This window comes from Petaurus breviceps, unplaced genomic scaffold (assembly GCF_028583685.1).
Source record: "Petaurus breviceps papuanus isolate PSGF00001 unplaced genomic scaffold, PetGlider_PUasm1.0 174, whole genome shotgun sequence".
Lineage (NCBI taxonomy): Eukaryota > Metazoa > Chordata > Mammalia > Diprotodontia > Petauridae > Petaurus > Petaurus breviceps.
The window spans coordinates 57649436-57662898 of NW_027185761.1; the positions used below are offsets into that span (position 1 = coordinate 57649436).

Sequence of the window (13463 nt, forward strand, 5' to 3'; positions counted from 1 at the left end):
AAGCTACAAGATAACAATGAATTCATCAAAAAGGCAGTCTCAGGAAAGTTAAGTTTTACAGAAGGACCCAATGCAGATAAAAGGACTTCACTATTTCAATGTGTGATGTTGCCCCCTAAAGGGGAAAAAATGCTAAACACAACAGAAACAGTCAAAACTAACAAAAATAAGGCCAACTGATCTGGAGACACTCAGAGAACATAAATTACTCAATTAAGTTAGAATTACATAGCAAACAATGCCATCTAAGGAGCAAGAATGATGACAATGGTTGACACATACCTGAAGCTTTAAAGTCTGCAGAGCATTTACCTCCATTATCTCCTATTTCAAAACTTGAAGTACATAACAACGTCCCCACATCTCCAAGTATTCCAACCAATTTTAACCTAACTGGATAGCTATCTATTTCCTATTAACATGTGATTAGAGAACTCACAGCTCCTGCCTGTCACCCTGTCCAATCACACTCAATCGATCGATTGAGCCATTACCACAAACCACAGTTCCCAAAGGTCTTGAGGTCCAATCACTCAGGCTTTTTTTTTTATCAAATTCATCCTTCAATCAATTCTCATTTTAAAGTGAACTCAGCACAAAAACTCACAAGTTGTTTGAACTGAGTGAAAACTATGACGTCACATGGTTCAGAGAGAAAACCAGGAGGCAGATCTAGAGCAGAAGCATTTCCAACGGTCTGTGAGCTTCTGCCACACGTCAGATATGATCTCTCCAGAGACTCCCAACAAGTGAGAAGCTACTATTCTAGGTATTATGATCATCCCCAATTTACAGATGAGGAAAAAGGCTCAGAGAGCACATGGTCATTCAGATAGTAAAGGTCAAAGGCAGTTTTTGTTGTAGGTTTTCTTGACTCCAAGTCTAGCCATTTATTGCCTATGACATGTGCTAGTTTTAAAATCCCCAGACTCCAATGGATTCTAGAAGGTGGCCTCAGCATGGCAGACTCCAGAATAACTTGTCAGGCTGAAATAAGGCTTTACCCAAAGGTCCAAGAACCTGTGTGCCTGCTGCCCAAGGACCAAACTAGCTAAACACAGAGAAGCTAGTGATAACATTCTTGGCCTTAACAACTCACGAAACATGGATGTAGTGAGTCCTGGGGAAGAGGACACCCACACTGATTAACTCATGAATCATTCAAAGTGACCAAGGCCTATTCTGAATAAGGTGGCACAAAGGTGAATAGAATCAAAACTAAAAGAATGGGCTGAGACGGGATGCTTTTTATTTAAAATGACATTTACTTATTACTTCTAAGAGTTCTGGTTTCTTTTCATGGTCTATATACTTTCTTTCCTTTAGATAAAATTAAACATTGTTAATGTTGATGATTTCATAAAGAACAACCATTTAGTGACCCATTAGTCCCAAAGGAACAAAGTCTTACCTGGTCAGAAGCCTCACGATTCAGAATTTTACAACATGACAATGGAGATTAGCTATACCACATTCGTTAAGTATGATCCTACAAATGACATAGCTAGAACAACTTTATACAGTGCAAGCCTAGATAATATTTCAAGTTAGGTTTAAGCTGAATTAAACAGAAAGCCACCACAAAAATCATGCTTGTAAGAAGAGTTTGATCTAGGGGCGGCTAGGTGACTCAGTAAATAGCGCACTGGCCCTGGAGTCAGGAGGACCTGAGTTCAAATACGGCCTCAGACACTTAACACAAAATCAAGTCACTTAACCCCAACTGCCCTACAAAAAGCAAAAAAACAAAAGTTTGCTCCAATTTAAAAAAAAAAAAAGGATTCATTGGTGCTTAAAATAATCTACATACCCTTCTAACAAGATAAGCTGTCCCGGCCAAAGGATTCATCCCCATAGTAGGAGCCCAGGAAAAGCTGGCTCACTGCAAGAAGGCTTCCCCGAACAGAGGTCCCAGCTTTGAAGGCCCCAGGATCACCTCACACTGTGACCGGGCACAAGAGTGAGCCTCTTCCTGCCTTAAACTGGTGATTCACCTGAATGGAGAGGCTAAGGATTCAGACCCCTGGCTCAACGTCAGCATCGCGGCTGTTGCCTGAGACCTCTCCAGTCTTCCACCAAACCCTGTGCAGTCAGCTCCAAAAACCGCTCATCTGGAAGGTGCTCAGAAAAAGACCTGAGGCCGCACTGTCCAGGTGACGCTATCTCACAGTGACAAGCAGGGGAGACGTCCATAAGTATCACGCCCAGCATACCCGCTATCATTTCTTCATCCCTTAACGGCCACCATCCATTAACGGCCACGTTAGTCACTCGTTTATTTGCACATTCTCCACATTTCCAAAATCAAATAGCCTGCATCATCCAATAAGGTTATAGATACACAAAGATTCGCTTCAAATCATCTAAGACCTCATGTAAACACTGTCCACTAAAAGGTGGCAAGAAATTTTAAAGGAAACAGTATTCTAATGAATGATGGCTGGGGAAAAGAGAAGATATCAAGCTGGAAGAAAAAAGACTTCAGTGTGCATATACATTGGGTCAAATGAAAATAAAGTATTCAGTACTGACTGAATATGTGACAGGTACTGACCGGGCTCGGGCTAGGCATCCAATAACAAGCACAAAAAACAGTTCCTGCCCTCAAGGAACTTCAGTTCTGAGAAGGAAAGACAACACATATAGGGAGCTGATGCTGACTCTGAAAATGTGTAATATCCTATTCTACTGAACAATTAAACGAAGGATTAAGAATATCTGCTCCAAAGTCAGAACGGTAGGGGATTTTATCATTAAAAAAATTCATTTTCATGCCAAGGAAAAACAGACACATTATCAAAAAATCCAACTACATTATTTTGAATTCAAGACCTCTGAGTTTTTAGAAAATATATATATAGATTGAGTCTAGTTTGCTAAAAATGTTGACTACCAATCAGTGATAGAAATTGGCACTTTAAAGTGGAGTTAATAAAAACTACACCTTTAAAAAAGTAACCAAGTCCCTCCAAGAGAAATTACATCAAATTAGTTTTTAAATCAGTTTATTTTACTGTACACATAAGATTTATCCCAAAAAACATCAGTAAAGATTAATAAAATCTAAAAAACTCTAACTCAAGGATTTTACAATGTTTCTTGAATAGGCAATAATTATGTCTCCAACTCTCAGTTCTCACAGCACATATTACTTGTGACTCTCTTATCAGTGCATTTTAAAGTCACTGGATTTCACCAAGAATCAGCAGGTACTCAATAGGACACAGAAATTCTTTGATATAAAGAACTCTTATAGAACTTTCACTTTTATTATTTGGGTGAAGAGAGAGAGATAATTGGGGTTAAGTGACTTGCCCAGGGTCACACAGCTAGGACGTGTCTGAGGCCAAATTTGAACTCAAGTCCTCCCAACTCCAGAGTCGGTGCCCTATCTTCTGAGAACTTTTATTAATTAAAAAATTTCAAAAAGGAGATCACTGCTTTAGGAAAAACCCTTGGCTGTAGAGAAGCCATATTTTAGCAATGCCTACACTTTTTTTAAAAAGGGAAATGGAATCTAGGTGATTAGCAGAAGTCAGCCATGGTGGGGTCAGGCAGCAACATCCAGACCATACTGCAGCTATGCTTTTTGGCCCTGAAGGTCTGAAGTAGTACAACTAGCTTTTCAGAGAGTAGGGTCACAGACCCAAGAACTAAGTGATTTGATAATTTAATAATGATTTCATCCCATCTACTTATAACCCAATCAAAGAATGGTTGTCAAGGGCAGGGAAAAATGTTGATCCTTTTTTTCTGGGAGAAAGGGAGAAGTCGCTATAGCCACTGTAAACAAAACATGGCAAAGTAAACTAATGGTACAAATACTTGAATTAAACAGAAAAAATAAAATTACTAAAAAACAAATTTAATAAGATCCGGGAAATTTTTTTCCTTAACTTGTCTATTACTTTTAAATAAAAACATGCTGAGCTGCTATGCAACAAGCAATACCTCCATCTAAAAACAAAACAGAGCATTCAGCTCTAATCATCACAAACTAAAAATGTTTGGTTTTAAAGACTGCAATCAACAGGCTGGAAAGTCAGAATCTGATAATCTACAAAGAAACTAGCTGTCTTTCATTCCAAACATTCTGAACACTTATGCCTGGTCTCATTTTCTAGCTAAAAAGAAGGGGAGAGAAATGTTTACGAAGACAAATATTTAATCTTTTCACACTACCTTTTTCTGTGCTCCCATTAATTTTAGATAAGAGGTCATCAACTTGTATCCCTAGGATTAAGAAACTGTATCACTGCCTGATGAAAGAAAATATGTCTATTTTTTAAACTGATCTTCCAAGGCAACAAATGATGTAATATGACTTTACTGCTCACAAACTAAACTTCTACAAAATAACCTCAATTTCTTGTCACACACTAGTTTAAAAAACCAACAACATTGCTTTGAACACAAAATAATAATCTTTAAAGCACATGACTGTCTACCTGGAAAACACCATAACAAACAGGCCCACCTAGAGCAGCATCTCCTGCCCAAGGGCACCAATCCAGAGAAATACAATTCCTCTAAGATATTTCAAAGCCTGAACAGTGATGCCATCTGGTGGTAGCTTCAAGGCTTTTCTGGGTTTGGGGTTGGTTGGTTTTTTTAAGCCTTTTAATTGTGAACTAGAGCTCTCCCATAAATCAGTCATTTCTTTTGAAAAGGGAACATTCTGAAATAAGCAGGGCTAAAAGCTGAGTGCCAAAGTCCAGCTTCAAACAGTAGGTCTGGGCCTCACATCCCTCCACTTCCCAGCTCTTTAAGAGTTTTTGCTTGAAGATTTTCTAACCAGACTATAAACCAAATTCCAAGGGATAGTTCACTGAGAAAGAGTGCAAATGCTACCAGGCGACCTTTCCCCGTAGCCAGCTCACCCTGCAGCGCCATGAGCCGCTCGTTGGTGAAGTCGTTGTCTGCTTGCAAGGCTTCGATTTTGGCTTGAAGCTCCTGCTCCTTTTCTTCCATTTCATCTATTTTATGTTGCAATTCCTTCTTTTCAGCTTGTCCCTTTTGCTGGATCTCTTCTTGTCTTCCTTCAGCTGCCTATTTTTTTAAAAAAAAATGAAAAAGAAATCAACCTGGAAACATTTAAAATGACCATATAACTGCCCTGAGCTTCTAACTAGGAAAGTCCGGTCATTGCTGTCATGGGTCAGCTGGCGAGTGGCCAAGAGGGAAGCCCACCTGGCATCAGCCAGTACAGGACAGGTATACTGGGATGCATGTGGAAGAATCATGTCATTGGTCCCAAGCCTCAACAATGGATTCCTTGGAGCCTGTCTTCTTTTCAGAGCCATTTTCGCCTTTATTACTCCCTAAAGTTTTCCTGCCTTAAGTATCTTGCTATATCATTAAGCAAAATACCTAATTTCCTGTTTGCTCAGTTCAAACATTTATTAAATAACCACTAGTTAATGGGCATTCACTTATATTTTATTATATTTATTAATATTTCATGTTAATGGACATTTATTCATAATTTAAGTGCCTATTATTAATGCCTGGTGGTACAAAGTTTGGTCCTAAAAGACGAAAAAAATAACAGTCCCTGACCACCAGGAATTTAGAACCTCACAGTGGCTTAGGACATCCACACAAGCATGAGTGAAGGCAGAAGAATGTAGCCAAGGCAAAGAGGCGCTGGACAAAAGGCGTTCTAAATTCAAAGGGCAAGTTGGAGAGTAGGGCAGAAAAGCGCCTCAAGGAGTAGCATCACCTGAATCCCATGACGAGTCCTGACCGAGACAAGAAAAAGCCTCAGAAAGGTCACAACTTGTCTAGGGTCAAGCAGCTAGTCTAAGACACAGGATTTGAACCTGGGCTCTCCTAACGAGATCTGACACGTTTTCCACTAGGCCAGGCTGCAAAAGGAGATACAAGAATCTGCCCAGAAAGTCAAAAAGGGTGACATCAGGCTGGCAAAAAGGGACTGAGATGGCAAAGGCTTACTGTAGCAGTGACGGAAGGAAAACTGGGTAAGAGACTAGGGAGGAAGACCAATTAGGAAGAGGCAACGTGAGGGGAGAGGACTCTCACTAAAAAGCGAAGAGAAAGGAAAAAAGGCAGGAAATATTGTGGCAGTAAATTAAAAAGGATTTGGAAACTGTTTAAATGTGGCAAATATATGATGGTGCTCAAAGAAATGAGGATAGTTCAGAAAAACCTTGGAAAACTTATATGAACTGATACAAAGTGAAGTGAGCAGAACGGGAACCACAGTATAATATAACAGTAATATTGTAAGCAGGACAATGATCCATGACAATTCCAAAGGACTTATGAGGAAAAATGCCACCCACCTCCAGAGAAAGAACCGAAAAATGTGAATACAGACTGAAGTATGTTTTTCTTATTTTCTTTGGGCTTTTATTTTTACTTTGTATTCTGTTTTGCAACATGGTAATATGAAAATGTTTCACACAACCGCATGCGTAATTGCTTGCCTTCTCAAAGAAGGGGGTTGGGAGGGAAAAAGGGAATCTAGAACTTAAAAATTATTTTTTAAAAAATGAATGTTTAGGGGCAGCTAGGTAACACAGTGAATAGAGCACCAGCCCTGGAGTCAGAAGGACCTGAGTTCAAATCTGGCCTTAGACACTTAACACTTACTAGCCCTGTGACCTTGGGCAACTCACTTAACCCCAATTGCCCCGCCCTCCCCCTCCAAAAATAAGTAAAAAAAAAAAAAAAAGAATGTTAAAAATGGTTTTTACACCTAATTGAGAAAAAATATTAAAACATTTTTTTAATGTGACAAGTAAGGGAAAAGAAGTACCAAAGATGGCTAAGATGGCTCCCAAGTTTTAAGCCTGGATTAATGGAGCAAAAGCAAGAGGAAAATTTGGGGGAGGCAAGGCTTAGGAGACCTGGGAGGAAAAATAAGTTTCTTTCTAGTCATGCTGAGCTTGAGTTACTGGCAGGGACTTGTCAAAAACACAGTCATACAAAAGCTGGAATAAGACTCAGAGACTGCCAAGTCCCTCAGAACCTCCTGACCATTCAGGGAGGGAGGAGGCAGATGCTTTTGCAGGCAAACGGAAATGCAGCTGAGAAACTAAAGGAAGAGTCTCTAGCTAGGGAGAAGACTGGAAAGTAATCTGAATGGAGGGGATACTGAATCCTAGGGTCATAAACACTAGAGTTTTTTTTAAGTGGCATTTTATTTTTTCCAATTACATGTCAAATTTTAACATTCATTTTTTAAATTTTAATTTCCAAATTTTCTCCCTCCCTTTAAGTCCCCCAATCCCGAAGATGATAAGCAATTTGATATGTTTTCTCATATAAAACATATTTCCATATTAGTCATGTTGTAAAAAAAGAAACAGACCAAAAGGAAAAAAAAACACGAAAAAATACATTGGAAATCTCCATTTTCAATCTATTTAGACTCCATCAATTCTTTCTCTGTATATGGATAACATTTTCCATCCTTCGTCCTTTGGAACAATCTGAAATAACTTTATTGCTGAGAAAAGGTAAGTCATTCGCAGTGGATCACTGCACAGCGCTGCATACGGTGCTCTCCTGGTTCCGCTTTGCTTCACTTTGTATAAGTACACACGAATCTTTCCTGGTTTTTCTCAAATCCACCTATTCACACCTGAAATTTTAAACGACTTCTTCACAGGGCTTTTCTCTACATGATTTCCTCTTATCATTATTATGAAATTTTGTTCCCTGTCTCCATCTTTCAGGGATCTGTGATATGAAAGGTAGAATAACAACTATGCCTCATTTTGGCTGTTACTGTTCAACATAGATCACTGTCCAAGAACAGACTCTGCTGTTAGGTCCTGAGGGACAAAGAGGCACATCTCTAGGGAGTTGAACACTTACCTTTAGTTTATCAGAGAGATCTTTTATCTCATTAACCGCTCCATTATATTTATTGGCCAATTCTCTTAATTCTTCCTGAGTCCTTTCATTCATTTCTTTCAGGTGGGTACATTCATCTTCAGTATTACTCAGACTTCGCTGAAATTAAGTCACTCATTTAGAATAAAATAAATTCTGATTTTAATTTACAAAAAAAGAGAATTGAAACACACTTATCTTGTCATATTCTCAGTGTTTTCACAGGAGAGGGGAAAGGGGCGGGGGGGGGGGAGGAGGTAATAAATGCCAAAACATGGCATACACAAGCTCATTTTACATAATACACTAAAGAAACTGAAATGATTTTCCATTTACTAGGAAAATTTAAAGGAATTAAATCTTTCTAATTCCTCTTTTTCATAAATCTAGATTTAATTCTTGGAGGACAGCACTGTGCTATGGCTTACAGTCCTACCACAATTATCCACACAAGATATTTTAATAGCTCATCATGGCATGGAGATGACTTTGGGTCTCTGAAGGCTTAGGTCAGCCTTGGCAGCCCTTCCCATGCTAGTAAGACTGAATGCCATGCTGGTCGTAGAATGACACAGCTTTATCATGCCAAGGCTAGCAAAGTACAAGGACACATAGGCTGACCCAATAATGAATACTTCAACTTTGGCAACCAAAGAAGATCAGTGCTCCACTTGTCTTTTAGTCACTTATAATCTAGTTTATACTGATGGCTCCCTACCATTTAATAAACATTTGCTAAGCACCCCGAACAGGTATATCACCATGCTCAATGCTACTAAAGTACAAGACCTGAAATTTTTCATGTGGCTTCAAACCAATAAACTTTGTTCCTGATGTGTTAGGGGAAAAAGCGCCAACTCTGTTTGACTTCGTGAATCTCATGAGCCAGAAGTTAGAGAACTCTAGTCTTCTGACCTACACACCTGTACCACTACCATCAGGTGAGAGAGAGAAAAGCACCACTGAAAACTAGACTAATATTAACCAACCAGGCCTGTTTGGGAGCTCAAACCTATCAACACACTGCAGATTAACCTTCAAGTACCTTCACCCTCTGATGGAAGATAAGCTGTCAAGCATGCTGGCAGAACAGGTGAATATTATTCACCTTGTTTGTTCCCATTACAAAGCAGTGAGATAAAAACCAGATTTGTTGGGTCTCAGTTTTAGCACCTGCCAGGAGGGTTTTAAGGAAAGCACACCGTCAAAAGTTAAGTCCCAGAGAAGCATGAGATCACACAGAGAGCAGAGCAAGCTGGCACAGTGGGTAGTTTCTACATCATGGGCAAATGACCGTGAGTTTTCCTGGTTGGTGAGATAATACACTAACCTCAGTCAAGAAGAAACAAAAGAAGAACTCTACATACCTCAACTTCAGAGAGTTTTCTGACCACTTCAATTTTCTCCTGAAGGACCCGCCTCAGGGACTCTTTGGCTGTTGTCTCATAGTTGTGTTTATCTTCCTGTAATGCTACAAGTTCCTTCCTTAAACTATCTTCTGTCTGATTCTAAGAATGAAAAATCATTATAAAAATCACTTGGTCCATAAGCATTTGTTAAGCACCTAATACTTTCTAGGCATTCTGTGTGCTGGGGAAGACAAAGAAAGGTGAAAGACCAGTTCCTGCTCTCACAGAACTTAAAAGTTAAAAAAAAAAAAACCCAGCCACTTCTAACACGAACAACTGATTAGCCTATGGATGCCACGAGCACAACTACTTTCAAGCAGCTTCCCTCTCTAAATGATCACAAAATGATGGCCCTGTGTAAGTCTGGTTGAAGGGGTCTTTTGTCAGGGATTTCCTCTGGGCCTCACAACCACAGGGACACTTGAAGGTCTGGCCTGCGGTCTGGACTTTTAGGGATGAATTCAGGTGATTGACAGAAAAAAAAACAAACAAAACCCCCAAATCCAAGAACCTAACCCAGACTCAACACTTGTGATCAAACCTGAAAACAGAGTCACTCTGACAGGGATCACTTCCTCTCCAAGTCCTAAGATACACATGACGGCGTGGAGACAGAAAAAGAAACCCCTGGATTTCTCATGTACAAGTATGCTATAGAAATGAGTCGGTGTACGTACTTTAGAACATACTTGTAACTGGTTTCCCATAACTTCTAACCGTGATAACAGTCTATCTTCATCTATTAAAGCCTGCAAAAGAAAAGATTTTAAATGCATAAAAATATTACACCATGGTAATAAGTACTGCTCTTTTCAGAAACTAGATTTTTATGAAAAAAAAATCTCACGTGTACACATATACATGTATGTGTGTGCATGTGCATATGCATGTGCCTTTCCATTGCTAAGTATAGATTTATAATTACAAGATTAACTAACCTTATTTAATAAAATGCTTGCTTATAGAATAAGTGGGGGGTGTGATAGGATTGAGGGAAATATAATTAGTCTTTCACAATATGACTATTAAGGAAGTGTTTTGCATAACTACACATGTATAACCTATGTTGAATTGCTTGCCTTCTCAATGAGGGTGGGTGGGGAGAGAAGAAAGGAGAGAATATATATAACTCAAAAATTTAAAAACAAATGTTAAAAATTGTTTTTACATGCAACTATGAAATAAGATATACAGGCAATGGGGCAGAGAAATCTATCTTGCCCTACAAGAAAATAAGAGGGAAGGGGTAAGAGGGGGGACATGATAGAAGTAAGGACAGATTGGGGAAGGGGTAATCAGAACACACACGATCTTGGGGGTGGTGGGGGGAGAGATGGGGAGAAAATTTGGAACTCAAAATCTTGTGGAAATGAATGTCGAAAACTAAAAATTAATTAAATAAAAATAAATAAAATGTTTTCTTTCAAGTGAGAACATTTATTTGGGGATTATGAAACCTCTTATGATTCCATATATTTTGGCTTGCTCCATATCAAGAATGAAGTCCTCGTGTTCTCTGTAGGTAGAGGCTGTATTTGGGAAGGGCAAGCTTCGCACACACCTGCCAACTAGAATCGGAAGCCTCCTGTGTGATGGCCAATAGCCTCTGAAGAGTGGCCAGTTTCTGTTCCAACATCTGCTCCCGATGTAAGGCTTCCTAATATCAAAGAAAAAAAATTTACAAAAACCAGTTTCAGAATATTCTGGAAAAAAAAACAAACCGAATTTTATATTTTGAAAAGTTATTTTATTTACCAAACAGAGGGAAATGCTATTTTACACTTTATCTTCTAACATTTTACAATATGCTTAAACTTGTTAAATAAGTTCAGGTTATTTCAACATCCTGACTCTTTTAAGTTTGTCTTTAGTGAGATTAAAGTACATCTGGTTTGAAATCCACTCTTAAAAAAACATTATTGTGAACAACTGTTCATTTACATAAAGTCTGTGAAATACTGGGTAAAATTTGTTAACGAATGCAACTCTACATGTTAGAAATACAATTTAAGTCCAAGGGTACTGCTTCAAAAGGACTCCAATTAAAAGCATGTAGTTTTTAAATGGTTTACACGATAACTTAAGATGCTTTAAATGCTGAGAATTTACCTAATTTCATCCAATAAAAATGGGAATTAAAAATATCAGGAATCTTGTCTAAAGGACAACTGTGCCTCCCTTTTGAGTGTCTGCAGCAAAAATGGTACATCTGGCAGCTTTTTGAAGAGGGTGTTCTGGCATTCAACACCTGCCCACTGGCATGAGAGGCTACTGTGATCACACTGCCCAAAATATAGGGGAGCAGGATGTGAGGCAGCTGTGGTGTTGCCTACCATCTGAGGACGACTGGGAGGGTACCCTTCAGTCAACAGCCAACGTGATGATGGACACACAGAAGAGGTCCTTAAGGATTGAGGGATGCCTTCAGACTTCAACTCCTACTGTATTTGTTTCCATTACAAAAATATTTTTGTATATTAATGGAAACATTGCCAGCAAAAAGTCTGATGTACTAAAGAAAGAAAAATCTAGAAATGTGGATTTTTAGAATTCTACATATTGGATGAATGCTATTTTGGAAATGCTGATAACCAATACTAGTTAAGACAGATCTTCTATTTTTAGCCCAACTACAAACAAGAAAACTAACAGCTCTAAATGAGTTGGCCAACTAGATAGTATGGTGGGAAGAGGGCCGAACTAGAGTGAGTAGAACAAGAGTTCAAATCTGCCCTCTGACACTACTAGCTCTGACTCTGGGCAAGTCACTTAAGCCTAGTTGCCTGAGTTTCCTCAATCGTAAAATGAGCTGGAGAAGGAAATGGTTGCAAGAAAACCCCAAATGGGGTCACTGAAGGGTCAGAAATGACTGAACAACAAAAATGAAGTTCATGCCAACTCAGAACTAGTGTTAAAGGGCATCTTATTCTCACAAATAGGTCGCTTACCTCAAAACAGTATGAATAAAGTTACTAAATGGCTTTGTTCTAGGTGTCTGAAGTTTTTTTTAATATTCTACTAGACGGTGGAATGTGCTTAATTCAATTCAGTTGAAGCACCCAAAACACAAATTATCTCAACTAAAATCTACTATTTGAAGAAAATATTTTTAATTCCAAGGCAGGTATAATATTTTAGTATTATTCAACTACTCCAGTATTAAACTAAAATGCCAACTACTAAGATTCTATTAATTTTTTCTTGATAAAAGGCAGATCCAAAATATTCAGTCTGACCAAGCCCTACAATCCATCCATAATACAACAGTCCCATCATATCAAGTGGTCTTTGCACCGGCTGACCCTGAGGTCTGGAAAGCCTCCCCTCTACTTCTTAGAATCCCTAGTTTCCTTCAAAACTGAACTCATCTCTTTCTAATCTCATCCCCATTCCAAAGAATTGGAAACTGAGGGAAAGCCATCTTTCTGGGGAATGGCTGAACAAGTTTTGGTATATGATTGGGATGGAATACTAATCAAGTATGCTTTAAGAAATGAGGAGCAGGAGAGTCTCAGAAAAAACTGGAGAGTCTTACATGAAATGATGCAAAATGAAGTGAGCAGAACCAGGATAACATTGTAACAGCAACATTTTAGTATGATCAACTGTGAAAGATTTAGTTACTCTGATAAAGATAATAATATAAGACAATTCTAAAGGACCCATGATGAAAAAAGTTATTCACCTCTAGAGAACTGATATACTTTGAATGTAGAATGAAGCATAATTTTTTTCTACTTTATTTTTTCTTGCCTTTTTTGGGGGGGGGGGCACAACAAGGCTAATATGGAAATACCTTTGGTATGGCTTCATATGTATAATGGGTATCATATTGTATGCCTCCCCAGAGGGTGGGGGAGGGGCTGAAGGGAGAGAACTGTCAATTCGAAATTTTTAAAATCATTGTTAAAAAAATGAGCTTGTACCACTCCTATATGAAGTTTTTTCTGATTCCCCACCCCAATACCAACACTCTGCTCCTGTACTAACCTCAATCTTGTATATATTTTCTAATTACCTGCATACCGTGTTTCCCCGATAAGACCTATCCTGAAAATAAGCCCTCCCCTTACTGTATAAGATTCCTCTAAAATAAGCCCTCCCCCGAAAATAAGCCCTATTGAGATTGCTACTGTAGTGAAGGTGATCCCCTGCGCTACACGCTACATTACGGTACCCTCTGTATGCACC

The 13463-nt window shown here is 38.8% G+C and overlaps 1 protein-coding gene across 5 annotated transcripts in view; it reads right to left on the reverse strand.

Moving 5' to 3' along the window:
* SLMAP (sarcolemma associated protein) overlaps window positions 1–13463 on the reverse strand; it is a 149011-nt gene that overhangs the window by 55217 nt on the left and 80331 nt on the right. For all 5 annotated transcript variants that reach the window (XM_069084267.1, XM_069084262.1, XM_069084265.1 and 2 more), the window contains exons 6-10: window positions 10834–10929; window positions 9950–10021; window positions 9231–9371; window positions 7846–7983; window positions 4881–5049 (exon numbers count right to left, since the gene is read on the reverse strand). In XM_069084267.1, coding sequence (XP_068940368.1) covers window positions 4881–5049; window positions 7846–7983; window positions 9231–9371; window positions 9950–10021; window positions 10834–10929 — 616 coding nt within the window. The remainder of the gene's footprint in view (window positions 1–4880; window positions 5050–7845; window positions 7984–9230; window positions 9372–9949; window positions 10022–10833; window positions 10930–13463) is intronic.